Here is a 16,068-nt window from a genome sequence, read left to right as displayed (position 1 = left end):
TCCTTCTGAAAAGTCAGTGTTCCTTTCGCCTCTTTTGCTCATGAGCAGCTCTCGTCCTTTTATGCAGCGCGTGCCGCTTCGCGTGCCTGTTGTTTGGCTGCATTTGCCTGCCGACATTCCTCATCAAACCAGGGGTTTCTTGTTGGTGGCTGCTTGAAACCCAGCACATCAAAGGCGGCTTCTCTGATTGTAACTTGGCAATGTTGCCACTGGTTTCCGAAACATTATGTTGGCGGCAGAGAACTTCGAGATAGGTTACTTGTAACTCGGTCGGAAAAGGATTTGGCGATCTCTGGCACCCAGCACCTCCCTGTTTTGCCTTGGGTCTGGAAATTCAAAGTGCTACCTTATCTACAACGAGGTAGAGGTCCGAGTCGATGTTAGCTCCTCTGAACGTTCGGATATCCATGATGCTGGAAGCGTGCCTGGGGTCGATCGCAATACGGTCATTCTGATTGACGGTAGGTTAATCTGAAGAACTTCAAGTTCCTTTGTGGATGTTGAGGTGTGGAAAACACGTACTGGCTACCATGACGTTTCGCCCGGAAGCAAAATCTATTAGCCTAAATCCATTGTCGGAAGCGCTGTCGTGCAGGCTGTTTTTCCCGATTATTCCACCAAAGATGTCTTCCCTTGCTAGCTTGGCATTAAAATGGGCCTGGGCTTTTAATATCGTAGCTAGGACACTGCTCATATGTTTTGTCTAAGAGCTTGAAGAACATAATCTTTGGTGTTGTCATCCTTCTCTTCTGTGGGAGCGTACACGCATATCAGGCTAATTTTGCCGAATTTAGCCTTTTCGTGGTAGAAGTCACCATAGTAATTATCGCAGTTTTTCATCCTCTTTTTGCCCGGCCCATCCCATCGTATTTCCTGGATGGCGGTGATGTCTGCTTTATAGCAGTCTAGAGCCTCTTTTAATTCTTTATCTGAACGTGGTCTGTTAAGAGACCTAACATTCCACGTGCATATCCGAAGTTCGTTGTTCTTAATTCATTTGCATAGATTGTCAACAGTAAATCCGTCCGTACCTGAGGCTTGTTGATGCTTCGCAACTATGATGCTTTTACGTGGCCAGGAAGTCACCCTGACGGCACAACCCCCAACCTGGAGGGCCAGAATTTTAGTATAACTCCAAGGACGGGGAGCCGGATAAACCGCTTCTTATAGGCATGGGCTCCGAATAAGTCTAAGAAGACCTATAAGGTGTTCACTAAGTAGTTCAACCTTATTTGAACTGTAGACGATACCCTTTATTCCTCCGCTGCCGTCTGGATAATGAGAGGTGCCTTAGTGGAAACACCTCTCCCCCCCCGCCCCCCTCTCTGCTTTGCTGCCCCCAACAACTTTCCAATTTACGGGAACATCGGGTACTAGGCACCCGATGTTCACCACGTGGTGAGATAGACAGAGGTTGGTTTTGAGAAAAAACCTGTGGACACTTGTTTCTTTTTGAATGCTCATGTTTAGCATTTGAACATCAATTAGCCTTTAATTATTATTCAATTAAATTCACCGCACTTCAAATACTGTTCCATCTCTAACGGGGTCTCGATTAGTGACTCATGGTGACTTACTATTTCGCAAAATGCTATGATACAAATAAAAGAAACGTTATTTCATAAAGAAGATTTAAGTCATAAAATTATTGAATAGCCTAAAATATATACTCAAACAATTTTCAATAAAGTTGATATTGCAATCAAAATTCAAGATTAGTGGGTAGTATATTAGGTTTTAATGTTTCAAAACTAAACAAGTGTAAGCCCTAACCAACACGAAAGACCTTATGGTATTTATTTATTTTAATAATAACAAAGTGTCCACTTTAAATCAACTAAATTTGTTGCACCAAAATGACTTCCCTATACAAATCTTAACGTGAGGTCTATTTAATTAAAAAGTGTAAATTTCATTGTCCTTCCTAAAAAAGGCACATTTCTTGAACTTTATATCATTCTCATCTAAATCACCATACAACTCCTTTGTTATTACTTAATAACCATAAATAACCTTAATATAATAATATCGATACACACAGACAATTTTCTTAAAATTCTATTCCTAGCCTAAGGTTCTTTATTTTATTCTATTTTTTTAAATTTGGATTTATGTTTATTTTTATTTTAAGAACCATCCCCGCTTTATGATAATAACCATTATCACGAGGAATGTCTCAGATGCAACTCATGCGGTTTGAATTTGACCGGCCCCAACCAGAAACGAGCAAGAAGGTTCAAGGTAAGTCTATGAAGTTCTATATCTTAATTTTAAAAACATTCTGTCAACTTTTAAAAATGTACTACTTAATTCTGTAAGGATTGCAAATCACGATCTCTTTTATATTTAGCTAAGAATTGCCGTCCTTAGTTGACGAGATTTTGAACTAAATAGCTAAGAAAATCACAGAGTTTCAGTGCAAATGTATACGGAGCTTTAATTTCATGAACAATATCCTTCAGCAAAATGAATCATTTGTTGTTGCAAATGTTTTATCAATTTTCTTACTAAAATCTAAATTTTTGGCAGAGCCAAAGCTTCGAAAGCTTATTTTGCACAAATGCAGCTATATTTAAATTGATCGTCTTTCTTGCTAAATTTAAAAAACGGATAAGTTTAACTTTTAATTTTCTTTTTCACAGAACCACATTCTCTGCGACTTGCATTTTGCAGACGTTGCCCTAATGGAGTGCTCAGATTTTATGCAACAGCTCAGAAGCTTCAAACCACAATCACTTGGATGTGCCGTAGCAAGGCGCAAGAGCTCAACGACATTAATATTTCCACTGCCACCGCAGGCATGTTCAGGTATGCTCTTACTTAATTCTTTAAATAAAACTTTGATGTAAACCTTGTACGATATGATTTAAGAATGTTGGTGCAATCTTTGATCGTTTGGTCAAGTATTGCTGTAGTTAAGTATTGTTGTATTGTATTGTTATTAGTTAAGTTTCGTTATTCTGGGTCTTAACCATAACGACATTTGGACAGTATTCCAAATCTCCGAAAGATAATATTGTTCTGTTAAAACTTTATGCGATCACCCTCGAAGGCAATATAAGAGATGATCAAACAGCTGTGTAGACAAAGTGAAAGAGATGCAGCTTGGTTCTAAATTTCACTCTTCTTCGAAATGATATTAAAATCCCTTCACAACGAAAATTGGATTTTTGAAAATAACTTTTATCGATATCGGTTTCTTTTATCTTTTTGAAATAAAATAAAATCAATTTCTTTGTTTTGTACATCGATTTTTAACTAATTTGTTTGCCACAAGAGAAAATGGGTTCAATACAGAAGTATTATAGAAAATTAGCCTTTACAATTTTTTGAAACTTACTTAGTTCGTGGAAAGTTGAATCTTCTATTTCATTAAGTTAAGTATAGTAGAATTATTTAAAAAGATTTTTAGCACGAACAATTTCTTTCGAGACCCTATAATGTTTGAAGTAAAACGATGTTCCTTGAAAGCTTTCGACACTTGACATTTTTTCTACTATGCTTTGACCTATACCAATATCAGTCTTCAGAATAATGTCTTACGCTAAGAAACTTAAATTTGCAGCTAGCTGTAATGCACATCAACACAAACCAATATAATATATATCGAGATCCTGATTTCATTTCACTTGATTTCGGAAAAATAGCTGATAGTAGTCTACCAAATATTCTATTTCATCAATTTGACTTTTGGAACGCAATACAAAATATTTTTTAATAGATATTTAGATGTATTAAATATTTTTACTTCAGTTTCCAAACAAATGAGTATTAACCTTAATTCCATGTGACCAAGGTTATAAAAGGTTAAATATGCTTTTAAATGTTAATCAGTGTTTTAAAATAGGTATTGTATCGATTTATTTAGAAAGCAAGAATTAGAGAAGCATCATAATTATGAAGAAATAATCTCGTATTAACTCATACGAATTGTTCTAGTTCTATAACTTGCTTGCTATTGTCCTTAACTGTAAGAATCACAACAGGCGTATTTTTTAAACAGCTTGGTGTTATATCTTACAGTGAGGGACGATTCTGCAATATTCATCAACAAAAGAAAAGTTAGTTGTTTTTAAAGTGTAATGTAATTTCTTCAATTATATGATAAATGTATGTGTTTTTTTATTAACGTTAAGGATAGGAAGATTCTCCGAGTTACTTGGAACGTCAAATAAAAAAAATTTATTTATTTTTATTTATTTATTACAAAAACTCAGAAATTAGTAACTTCATTTGAATTACTAGGGTTTTCCATTGGTAAACAAAAAAAATAAATATCCGTCAGACTCTACTTTCTTATTTTTACAATCTATTGTGCTGATTTGTTTCAAAATTGTTGACAAAATTTTGAACATAGGTACTTAATAACTCTACGGATGTTTTTCACGACTCACTTTATTATTCTTATTAAAATAGATTCACAACAGTAGTTACATGGGCGCGATTTTAAACTTAAGGTTATAACAATTTTAAATTAGCAACAAAATATATTGTTATGTTTTCGGTTAAAAAAACAAGAAATTTTATTCACCTGTATTCATTGGGAAAATATAGAGACAATGAACGAAAAATTAAAACAAAAACTATTCTTTTTATTTACCGTTACCTCAAAAATTCAATTTGGCATCGAATCATACATTTTTTTAAAATAATTCAAAGAAATGTTTGTCAAAGCTCGTTTTATTGCTGTTTTTAGTGATTTTGTGTCTTTAAATTGTTGCCCAGACTTGTAGACTTTACGGACGAGCCATTTCCAAAAATTCTCAATAATATTGAATTCTGGTGAGTAGGGAGGTCATTCCAACAATCCAACATTTTGTTGGTTTATCCAGGCTTTTACAACTCTGGCGGTATGGATGGGGGCGTTAACCTTCTGAAAAGTCCATTTAATGGGTTTAAACATTGTATGGAAATTGCAGCTAAAATACGATATTACACCCCAAACCATAACACCACCTTCACGGCTACGATCGCTGCGCCATCTGCCAAAGACTGGAAATTTGCAAAAGGTCGTCAATGGTCGCCACAGATCCATAATGAGCCATGATTTCAGAAGCAAAAAAAAAAGCTTTTTGCAAAGCTCTATTCTGGAGAAAAAGCGGTTTCCCTTGAAAAAGTTGAGAACCTATTCTATTGGCCGGCAGTGTATGTTGAATTTGTGAAACTTGTGGATTTTTCCAAGAATAAATTCAAATTTCGTCCAAAACTGGAATTTTTCGTGGCACATGAAACATAATTGTAACATTTTTTAAATATTTCATAAGTATTAATGCATGCAAAGAGGTGTAAATCTGCTGAAGAATTCAGATCTACAGATTTGATCTTAAATCAAAAACAAATCAATTTATTTTCCTCCATGGAATGCAAAAACAGAATAAATAAGTTTATTAACAGATCTAGATCAAAAATAAATGGAAAACCCTATTAGAATGTTGATATAACATTATTGATTTGACATTTCACTATTTTTACGTTTAAAAGATTTATCCATGACTGTTTTAAAACTGGACTTATTTGATGCAATTGCTTTTGGGGTCTTATCAATCTATCCAAAATTCTACAATTTTAAAATTGTTCTGAATTCTCTTATTTTTGTTTTAATTTACAGATGAATTTTGTGAAGAATATCCTCACAATCTTATGCCCACTCCTGGTTATTGGATTGAATGTTCCAGGCAAAAGATATCATTGCCCAATCAGAATTCTTTGTGGGACGAAAGTGACTCAGAACATGAAGATATTAGGGTAGGAAGTTCGTCAGATGCTTATTTGGAACGTGAATGCAGTGACCTATATGAGGACGATGAAGATTCCGAAGCTACACCAAGGTATGTGAACTCTACTAGATGTCACAGAAATTCTGAAATTAATAATATTCACCAGCTGTTTTAAAAGGCGGTTGTTTAGACAGCTTAACTGTCAAAATAACAGCTTTGAACTATAATATTTTATGCCATTAGAACTATGGTTTTGTTTTCTAAGTCCTTGTTTTTCTGAGAAATACATACATATGTACAATGTACATAGGTCTAAGAGGCCAAACAAAAAGGGTGTAAAATTGTTTTCTACATGAAAACATCAAAACACAAATGGTCACATATTATATAAAATTTACATATTTTTGAACAACTTTATACGAATGTTTAAGTCCTAGGAAAAAGACGACAATTGAGGAGCAATGGGATCAGCAAGGAGCATTCGAGTTAATATCCGTTGAACAAGAGACCTATGAGAAATACTTCTTTGGAACAGAACATTGGAATTATTTTACAAGCGATGAGGATCTTGGTCCAGTGATATTATCTATTAAACAAGAGACATTAAATGGGCGTGACCAGTTTCGGATATTAGTAAGAGCTGGTTCCTATACTGTCCATGGACTGATACCGGCTTCATGTGTTTTTGCTGATAGGTAAATATAAAATGTTTGTATATTATATAATAACTCGACAGTTCTTACAGTGTCAAAGTGATTAAGATTTGAACTTTATAGTTCAAAAAGATTGCAATGTAAAATATTGTCACGTGTTGAAAACTTACAGTGATACTTTCTACAACCTTTAGGACTAAAAACCAAATATTTCCGACAATGTAATTTAATATACTGATAAACTTTCACTTTTGCATTGAGACGATCTCTTTAACTATGCCTAAATTTCCAGCCCAATTTATCGTAAGCGACAAAATAATAAATATAATTTATCGTAAACGACAAATCAAAAGCTTACTGCTGGTCCTTGAGACATCTTGTACCCATAGACAGTATTGGAAATTATTAATTATGCTTAAGTTGAGACATGGCAATAGCCTTCAAAACTCTATGTGATACTGGCAAATTTTAATAATTAAGTTTTCGTTTTTATTGAAAATGTCGCTTACGATAAATGCGGGAAGGGCTCGATTTGTTGCAAAATGTATACCTCCTTTAATTTATAGATTTCGGATTATTGTTTAAATACATCAAAAAACTAATATTGTTTCTGTATTAACTTTTATTTCAGGTACAACCGAGAAGAAGTAGTTAGATCATTAGGTAAAGAAGTAAATTTAAATCCGCCTTTAACTTTAGGGCAGTTACCAGATACTCCAGAAGAACTTTTAAAATTAGATCAAGTAAGTATTTATCTTATAATGCAGTCTTCATACTTTAGACAACTTTTTGTAATACTTTTAAATACTCGTATAATGCTATACTAATTTACGTGCTTGGCCCCATTTTGATTAAGCTTACTTACTTAATGTGGCGCTACAGTCCGGGGCGGACCTGGGCCTCAACCAACATGCGTCTCCAGCCAGTTCGGTCCCTAGCTAGCTGTCTCCAGTTTGCACGGCAAGTTGGTTGAGGTCTTCACTCACCTGAGTGCGCCATCTGAGTCACGGTCTTCCTCTACTGCGCGCGCCGCCGTCCTAAGTATACGTATAAGATTGGAAGATCTTCCAATTCCAATACTGGTCAAACTGTCAAAATTCTTCCAATAGCATCCAATTAAGTGACAATTGCCAATTTCCTATTAAGTGAAAATTGTCCGTTTATACGGTTGGTTCATTTTATCCAAATGTTAAACATTTTTTGGTAGAAACTCGGCTAACAATTCTTTTTCTTCCACTTTTAATGTTCTGTTGAAGGGTTGTTAACCTACGGGGAACAAAAAATTGGTAGACTCATTGGAATACAAATGTCTTGATAGATTCTATAGAATATGAGCATTTATCTCAGGAGTGAAAACAGCAGGTCGTACTAAAACATTACATTGGAAAAATTATTAAATCTGAAAAACAACAACATTGCCCCTGATCGCATTTTGTCAAAGTTACAATTGAAGGTTGTTGGAATTCAATTAATTTGAGGTTTCATTGTATAGTTAAATGTTTGCTTTTAACATAATAAATCGCATAATAATCAAACAAAGCTAAAATTAGTTAAAATTTTCTTGAAGAATGGTGTTTCAAACTTAGCACCTTTTTGCAAATAAATTATGTTCGAAAAATTGTAGGGAAACGGAAACGTGACTGATTTTGTTAAGCCTGTCGAAAATATAACTGCTACAAGTGTATTATGGAGTTATTGATTTCTCGGTGAACACACCAATAAAACGCGTCGAACAGTGCTCCAGCTCCATTCATGGTCATTAGCTGGACTTAATTCTGCTTTGGTGTTTTAAGATTAGTTTCTATATAAGAAACATTTTATTAAACGTCATTTCCATTGCTTCAAGTGATAGTATGTTATGATTTCTTATTGGAAGATGACGAAATTTATTTATTTTTGAATCAGAGGATATTTACATATTATGCATGATATCGGTATTCGTTGCGGTCCGAGACATTTTTCTTGAAAACCCACTTCGAAAAATGTTGTAATCCTTTTGACGGGCTTCTAAGACATCTTCCGAAAACTGTCCGATAGCCATTGGCAAACTGTCTATTATGTCAGCTCCATTCATCAAAACTTTGTGGACACTTGTGGGCATATAATACTGGCTATATTTCGATACAAAAAGTTTTGCTGTGTTCAAACAGAATGAACAGAATTTGTTTGTATGAATTTTTAGTCCTGACGTCAAGGTTTTCAAAATAATCAAAAAACGATCAACCAACGATCAACCAACTTCGTATCTAAGTCTATAATTTGAGCGGTTTTTGCTGTCTCTTTAAAAAATGTTCAGGCAGTGTTGCCTTCATTGGGGTTTCCTATACCTTGTTTTGGAAAATCAAATAAAATTCCAAGCTCAGTTCTTAATGCGTCCTGCAATAGATCTATCTTTTGTTTAACCGCCAATTTGTCTTCACACCCCCTGGCCTGCCAGTTTTTGTTTTCAATTTTGTACGGTATATTTAAAAGAGCTTCCATAAATCATATATTTGCAATCAGTTTATCTGCAATCCAAACGAATAAGAACTGGTGTCTAGCGGTTTTTGTAGGCATAGATCAAGATTATTCATATCTTTAGGTGAAGCTTTGCATATATAGCAGACTGAGCTAGCCCTGTTTTCCATCACAGCATTGCAAGTTTTTCATCTACCATAGTTTTAAAAACAGAATAGTACACAAAAACCGCTTTGTCATTAAAAATAATGCTTAAAGTTTCAAGTGTGTTAATTTTAGCTTCCATTGGGTTGAACTCTCTTTGTATCGTTTCAATATTTTCTTTTTCAAACTCGAAACGAACTGGGCGACAGTATCTGGGAGAAGATGTTCTTGAGTTAGTCCATATATTATCGTTACTAGTTCCTTCTTTTTTTTATTCTAAGGAACTATGCACGTAAGCATTATATCGGTGTCACTCGCTTCTGGATTTACTAAATTTTTTCGCGAGTGCCCTCCACTTCCGTCCGATCTCCATTTCCGGGAACACACCAAGGAATCGCCATCTTCCAATCAAAATATTTTTGGTGCGCGTCAGACAAACATTGAATTATCAAGTGTAATAAAGACTGCAATTGTTGAAAAAGTTGGGTAAATATTGGCGCTTCTTTCTTGTGCACTTTTTTGCAGTTTTTTAAATTGGTGTTTTGTTAACTTTAAATCAGTAATGAGGGCAAGAGCTTCATCTGATGTGCATGGTTTCATCGTTTTGGAATTTCTGGATTTTTCAAAGTTTTAAGTGTTTTTGGAGAACATTCAACAACTTTCTTTATCACATCAGCTTTCAAACGGTTTCCTTCTTGCCTAAGCTTAGATTACACGGCAAACGACAATTCTTCTGTTGATTTTTCTAATAGTTTTTTAATTTGTCTTTTTTAGATTCGTTGCTACATTCTTGAAATTCCTTCTCATTTCTACCTAGACTACTTGTTGATGGTCCTGGAATACCACGGAAAGGAATCTCAAAAAATGTTAAAGGTTCTTCAGATTTTAAAAATTGTTCTAAACGTTTTTTTTAACTTTAAATTTGTATAGTGTTGGCTTACAAATGTCTTGCTGATAGGCATGTAATGCGATCCTTTTCCTCAAGATTAGAAATGGCCATTCTTGATATTGTGTATAATAAAACAGCCACTTGTACACTCGGTAACTGATGTTTTCATCAAGTTTTCATTTAAAATAAATGAAAAAATGTCTTCGTGTAACAAAGGCAAATGTCGTCCTAAAAAGGGCGGATTGGTATCTCTAAAGAAGAAAAAAACAAGGTTGTGCAATGAAGCGGCACTTAAATGTAGTTTTGTTTTAAAGGCAATATTCTAATCTTTCAATACATTTTTTTTTTGAGATTTTACTCCACGTTACTTTTTTCCGGAAAGGTTTCAACACATGGTAATTAACACCTAAAAAAACTACTTTTTTTGTTGAATAACTTGCTTAATATTAAAATGCTTACCTATACTAGATTCTGACATCTTTTCTTCAAATAATTCCTCAACTTTTATTTCAATAAAATTACTCGTAAATATTTGCTAACACTGGAAAGGTAAATTCGCGAGTTAAGGAATTTTAAACGCATTTCATGTCAAAGCTCTGCATTACCCAAGTATCGAAAATATTGGAAAAAGAAATAACCTTCCTTGCTATGTGTGTTATTACACTCAGACAGACGGCAACGCCATTGCCAAATTAAATTATTATTTTTTATCATTACATATTATATAGAATTCCAAAATATTAAAAATTATTATTACTGTAATACTGAAGATAAATAATAAATAATTTAAATATCCTAAATATCCTATCCACTCAGATTTTCTGTATGCTGCGTGTTTTGCATATTTTCTCTTCAATACCCATCCCGCCAATCTCGCATTATTACACTCGGATGTTTTTAGGTTGCGTGTTTTTGACACTTTCTTACATTGTTTGTTCTCGTCCATAAAGTCAAAGTGTAAAAATAATTAAAGAAAACTGCACTTTTTACTACAGAATGATTAATGACATCATGAATAAAGATAATCAGCCTTATCACAGGCCCCGTCGTAATAGATTCGTAGTACGAACCCCGAATAATTGTATCATTGGTCCCGTCGTACTAAAAAAATTTGCTACGAAATTCGGAGTTCGTGAAAATTGGTATCACTAGCCCCGAATGAATAGGAAGTTTGGCAGTTTTTTCTACGAACAATTATTTTGATCGGAGTTTTTAAAACGAACAAAAAATTAAGCTTGCGAAGATAAATTAAATAAAAATAAAATATATGAAAAGAATCATCTAAGTTTTACTATTGTTTTAATGTGAAAGTGTTTACCTGTTTTTTTATTATTTTTTTTTAAGGGCAAATAAAGTTATCACAAATAAAATTCAATTCGAAAAGCTTTATGAAAAGTCTTCAAGAAAAACTTGAAATTGCCCAAGGATTTTCAAAAATCCCTAAGGAGTAAGTGAATTCGTTTTGGGAGGCAGTAAAAATAGAGTTAAATAGTTAAAGACAAACCTTCTAAGGACACCTCTAGCTGGAAAAAAGTAAATTGAATAAATTAGTCCAAACTTTTTTATAATTTAATTGAATTCTTAAGTGTGGTTAGATTGAAAGGTATAAATCAAGAGGAAATGGTTGAGAACAAAAAAGAATGCAAAGCTACAGGTGGCGGAGCAAATAGAATGCATTTTTTTAGCAGCCTCGAAGAAGGTGTCATAAGAATGAATGAACTTTGACCAGCGGGATAAAAGATCCACAATCTTTTGGATTCAAAAAATTCCTCCGAGCCTTTAGAATCAAATGAACCTTGTGAAGAGATCTAACTTGCCGATGCTTCGATGTCATCAGACGTAGTTGATGTGAGAAATGTTCCACGGCGTCTTCCAACCACTTCGCGTCAATCATATGATTCATCCAGTCTTCGTGTATTTTCTTCATTTATTGCAAAGATTGCAACGACAATACTATCAATTTTTAAAGACAAAAACAAATTAAAACAAGAACAAATCGAAAGATGAAAAACGAACTTTTATTTAATTTTCTTATTTTGACGCATATCAGCTGATTTTAAAACTCCGAAATTAGTATTTCTGTGTGCCAATGCTTTTTGAATTCGTTCGGGGCTTATGATGTGAATGTATTCGTATTCGTAGCGTAACACAATTTTCGGGGACTCGCTACGAGGGACTCTGTGATAGGGGTGAATAATTCCGAAATGTTAAAAGATGTGTTAGACTTTTGTGAGGATGTTTTAAAAATTCCAAAGCAAAAGAAAAAAGGGAATGTGATTAAAATCTGGAGAGAATCCTTCTTTTTCTTCACAAAAGAACTAAAATTAAATGATAAACCATAGTTTGTAAATTATATAAGGATAAATGAAAAAACTTTTAACCTGCTTTTGTCGTTCATTGAAAACGACATTTAAAAAAGTACATTTTTGAGGGACAGAAAAGTTGGCTATTACTTTGTTTCAACGGATAAAACATTCCAAAACTTAAACTACCCAGCTAGACTCTTTCAATCATTCCTTCATTTAATTCGGTTATAAGGTCCAATTGAATTTTTCCGGCGGAATATTTCTTGTTTACTCGGAAACATTAGAAACAATAATAAAGAAATGCCAAGAAAGAAAGAAAGGCAAGAAAACGAAACTTCAAAAACCATCCAAGACAATCCTGAACCCTCAACTATGGGGGTGGAACCTTTTTAAAGTATTTCACCTACTTTCTCTATCGCACTTATTTGCGTCCTTCTAAAAACGTCTAAGTGTAATAACACCCTATTAAAGCAATATGCTTAATGATTTACTGCTTTTTGTTGACGAAAATATCTTACTTTTTCCCAGCTAGAGTTTTACCTCCTGTGCGTCGTAACAATTTTGTCTGATATAGTTTTTCACACAAACTTAAAATTTCTAACTAAACAAAATTTTCATTAAACAATTAATCGTTTTTTTTTAAATATTTTTTGTATCTTTCATTTGCATAGGTTTTTATTAAATCTGAACTTAAAGTTGGTGTTATCTTTGTTAAAGAAGATCAATATACTGAAGAGCAGATATTAGACAATAATGAAAATTCATCGTTATTTGAAGAATTTCTACAGCTTTTAGGTGATAGGTGTAGACTTCGCGGTTTCGATAAGTACAAAGGTGGCCTTGATACTGTCCATGATTTGACAGGTGAGTTTAATTGCAAATATTTTACATTATCTTAATATAAAATAAACTATACTCGTATAAATAACAAATTCTTTCTTACCATATTATTTTCAGGACTTTATTCAGTTTACACAAACTGGCGTAATATTGAAATAATGTTTCATGTGTCAACATTACTGCCATATGAAAAGCACGATCCACAAAAACTACAGCGCAAACGTCACATCGGTAACGATATTGTTTGTGTGGTATTCTTGGAAGCTGACAATACACGTTTTAGTCCTGCTTGCATAAAAAGTCATTTTCTACATACATTTATTTTGGTAATTAAAATTGTTTTAAATATTTTTTTTTAATTTAAAACGGAAAAAAAGTTTCTATGAGGTTTTGAATAGGTTCGAAACACACAAGGGACTTGAGGCTAAGGTTACTTTCTACAGTATCTGATTGGCCAGCTGCCAAAAAATTCCCTCCCAAATAAGACAACTTTATAGGAAAATCGACTGGAAAGTTAGTCAAGAAAACTATGGGCAGGTTCAGACAACATTAGGGACTTCATTTGCAGTCAACTGCATTCTATGAACGTACATTTTGACCAAGGCAACTAGTGAGTTTTTCAACTGTCATAATCTTCAACTTTACTTTACTAACCTCTACATTCAGTTCATTGTACAAAAACTATCAAAAAGATTATTGTCTACAAAACACTCCTCAGGCAAGTATTGTAGAGAAATGTTACTTATTTCTCTACCAATTCGACAAGGAACCCTTTTATACAAAAGATTAAATGAAATTGTTCAGCTTTCAGTTGAGTTAAAAAACATCATCAATTTTCATTTTGACATAAGTTCAATTTTTTGGCAGCTATCCAATCAGATACTAAAAACTTGCCTTACTTTCAAGTCCCTTATGTCGCCTGAACCTGCCCTATCATTTCACGTTCACTTATGTCCAAATGACAGCCGATCATCTTTTTTTCATTCAACCCAAATTTATTACTCTGTAATTTACTGTTTTGTGTAAAAGGGTCTCTTGTCAAATTGGAAAAGGAGCAATTAATCTTTTTTTAACAATACAAAATAGAAGTAGTGACGGGTTTGCAGGTTGCCTTAAGATTGTTTTATATACAATAATGTTTTGGTAGTTTTACACTATCAACTAAAGTTAGAAGTTATTGAAGTAAAGTTCCGAGTTTGAAATTGATGACCCTTGAAAAACTAACTAGTTGCCTTGTGCAAAGTTAAGGTTGAAAGAATGCAGTTGACATCAAATGTCAATTGTTATCTGGACCTGCATTTTGGCTTTTATTACAAAAATATAGGTTTATTTCAGTAACAATGTAAAAAGCTTACAAGTTCCGAAGAAATTTTACACATAATGACTTCCATTTTGATCTTTATGAAATACGTTTTTCATTTGTATATTTTGAAGGTTCGAGTATCTGCAAGAATTAAACACAAGCCCACCAGGTATGAAGTCTCTGTAGTGACAAGAGACGAAGTTGGTGCCTATAAGCCTTATTTGTGGGAACAATCTGTTTTTGAGAAAGGACCCATGTTTCGGTGAGTTTCAATTGAATACAAAAATAGAAGTGTATATAACAAATTGAATTTAAAATTTAATAGTGAGTGGTTGCTAACAAAAATCGTGAATGGTGAGCGTGCCTCGTATTCAGCTCCTAAATTTGCCCGCATGCAAGAGAGAACACGTTCGCAGATGTTAGAAGATTTAGTTATGAACCTTTCAAATCATGCGGAAACTGGTCAAATACCTAAGCCCTACCGAAGAGGTTCATGGCGGCCTATCGGTAAGTTAAAATATATTGACACCAGATTTATTTGTATCATATCGTAAGCTACTTGACAACTTCCATTTAGAGTCTTCCATTGGTGAAATAAAACTTTTTATCGAAATTTGTCTTTCCATTGGGCATTATTAATCAACTCAGTAACCTAATATTTTTTAAGCAATTTTGCATTTTTGGCGACAAACCTAATACAATTTTGTATGTGTTAAAAATTGGTCGAAATTTGTGTAACCATAATTCTTCCCCGAATGTGAAAGTGAAACAAAATCCATAGCTGCAGATTTGATCAAAAAACAAAAATAAAACAATTTATTTTAAACATCGAATAAACTGGGAAATGTGTATTGACAGATCTAAATAAAAAATAAATTGATATATTTTGCCCATGGAATACCTCATTAGAAATCAAACTTAAGCGATGGAAAACTACAATAGAAACAAAATACATTTAAAATAACTCTTTTTGACATTTTGACTGGGAGCTAATGAAGCATTTGTCACCTCATTTTAACCAATCTTGTCTTCAGTCCGGATTGTTTTTAAAGAATTATTTTGATCTATTTTATTCAAAATCAATTATTTCTTATCGATTTTTTTCTTCTTAAATTAAAATAAAGGACACATGCGACCTTCATCGCCACTGCTTGACTCAGTGCGTGATCAATTTGAAGACTATGATCAACTAGCCAAAGATTTTACGCGTGTTTTTCTTAACGAAGAACCGTTATGTTTGCAAAATGCTCATCTTTTTGATGTTGTCTTTCTGGTTGGGCAGTCTAAGCAGAAAGCGCGCTTTATTGGAGTTCGGGCGATACTTGGTGTGCGAAGTCGTGTTTTTCAAGTAAGTTTTTGAGAGAGATAATATTGGGAACTATGATTTATTTCTCCAATCCAAATTTATTTTTCCCCACCCCAGGAAATGCTATATGGAATTCAAACTGGTTTTGGATCACCTCAAATTCCTGTTGCTGAAATATTTGCTCGACCGGCTCCATCATTAGTTTCACCACAAAATCAGAAGCCGAAGAGCAACAACTACCTTACTGTTCCGGATATTGAGTCGGCTCGGCCTAAGAGTGTACCCTCATCGCCTATGGTGAAACGAGCATTTTCTCGCCTTGGAACTATCACTGCTGGCTGGGGTCGATCAATAAGGAATAAAAATACCCAATTGAATCCTGAGGACAAAAAGAAGTGGATATCTTCACAGGATTGTTCGAGTAAGAAGAAAATTTAATTTTTTCAAATTCTT

General features: G+C 33.7%; 1 protein-coding gene across 1 annotated transcript in view; it reads left to right on the top strand.

The window, feature by feature from the left end:
- LOC129948696 (uncharacterized) overlaps window positions 1–16,068 on the top strand; it is a 57,847-nt gene that overhangs the window by 38,524 nt on the left and 3,255 nt on the right. The window contains exons 7-17 of the mRNA XM_056059763.1: window positions 2,132–2,241; window positions 2,643–2,808; window positions 5,609–5,828; window positions 6,149–6,412; window positions 7,002–7,113; window positions 12,838–13,030; window positions 13,124–13,332; window positions 14,441–14,571; window positions 14,635–14,816; window positions 15,434–15,657; window positions 15,733–16,036. Coding sequence (XP_055915738.1) covers window positions 2,132–2,241; window positions 2,643–2,808; window positions 5,609–5,828; window positions 6,149–6,412; window positions 7,002–7,113; window positions 12,838–13,030; window positions 13,124–13,332; window positions 14,441–14,571; window positions 14,635–14,816; window positions 15,434–15,657; window positions 15,733–16,036 — 2,115 coding nt within the window. The remainder of the gene's footprint in view (window positions 1–2,131; window positions 2,242–2,642; window positions 2,809–5,608; window positions 5,829–6,148; window positions 6,413–7,001; window positions 7,114–12,837; window positions 13,031–13,123; window positions 13,333–14,440; window positions 14,572–14,634; window positions 14,817–15,433; window positions 15,658–15,732; window positions 16,037–16,068) is intronic.

The sequence above is a fragment of the Eupeodes corollae genome, chromosome 1, assembly GCF_945859685.1.
Source record: "Eupeodes corollae chromosome 1, idEupCoro1.1, whole genome shotgun sequence".
NCBI classification, from domain to species: Eukaryota; Metazoa; Arthropoda; class Insecta; order Diptera; family Syrphidae; genus Eupeodes; species Eupeodes corollae.
This window is presented reverse-complemented; position numbering and strand designations above follow the sequence as displayed.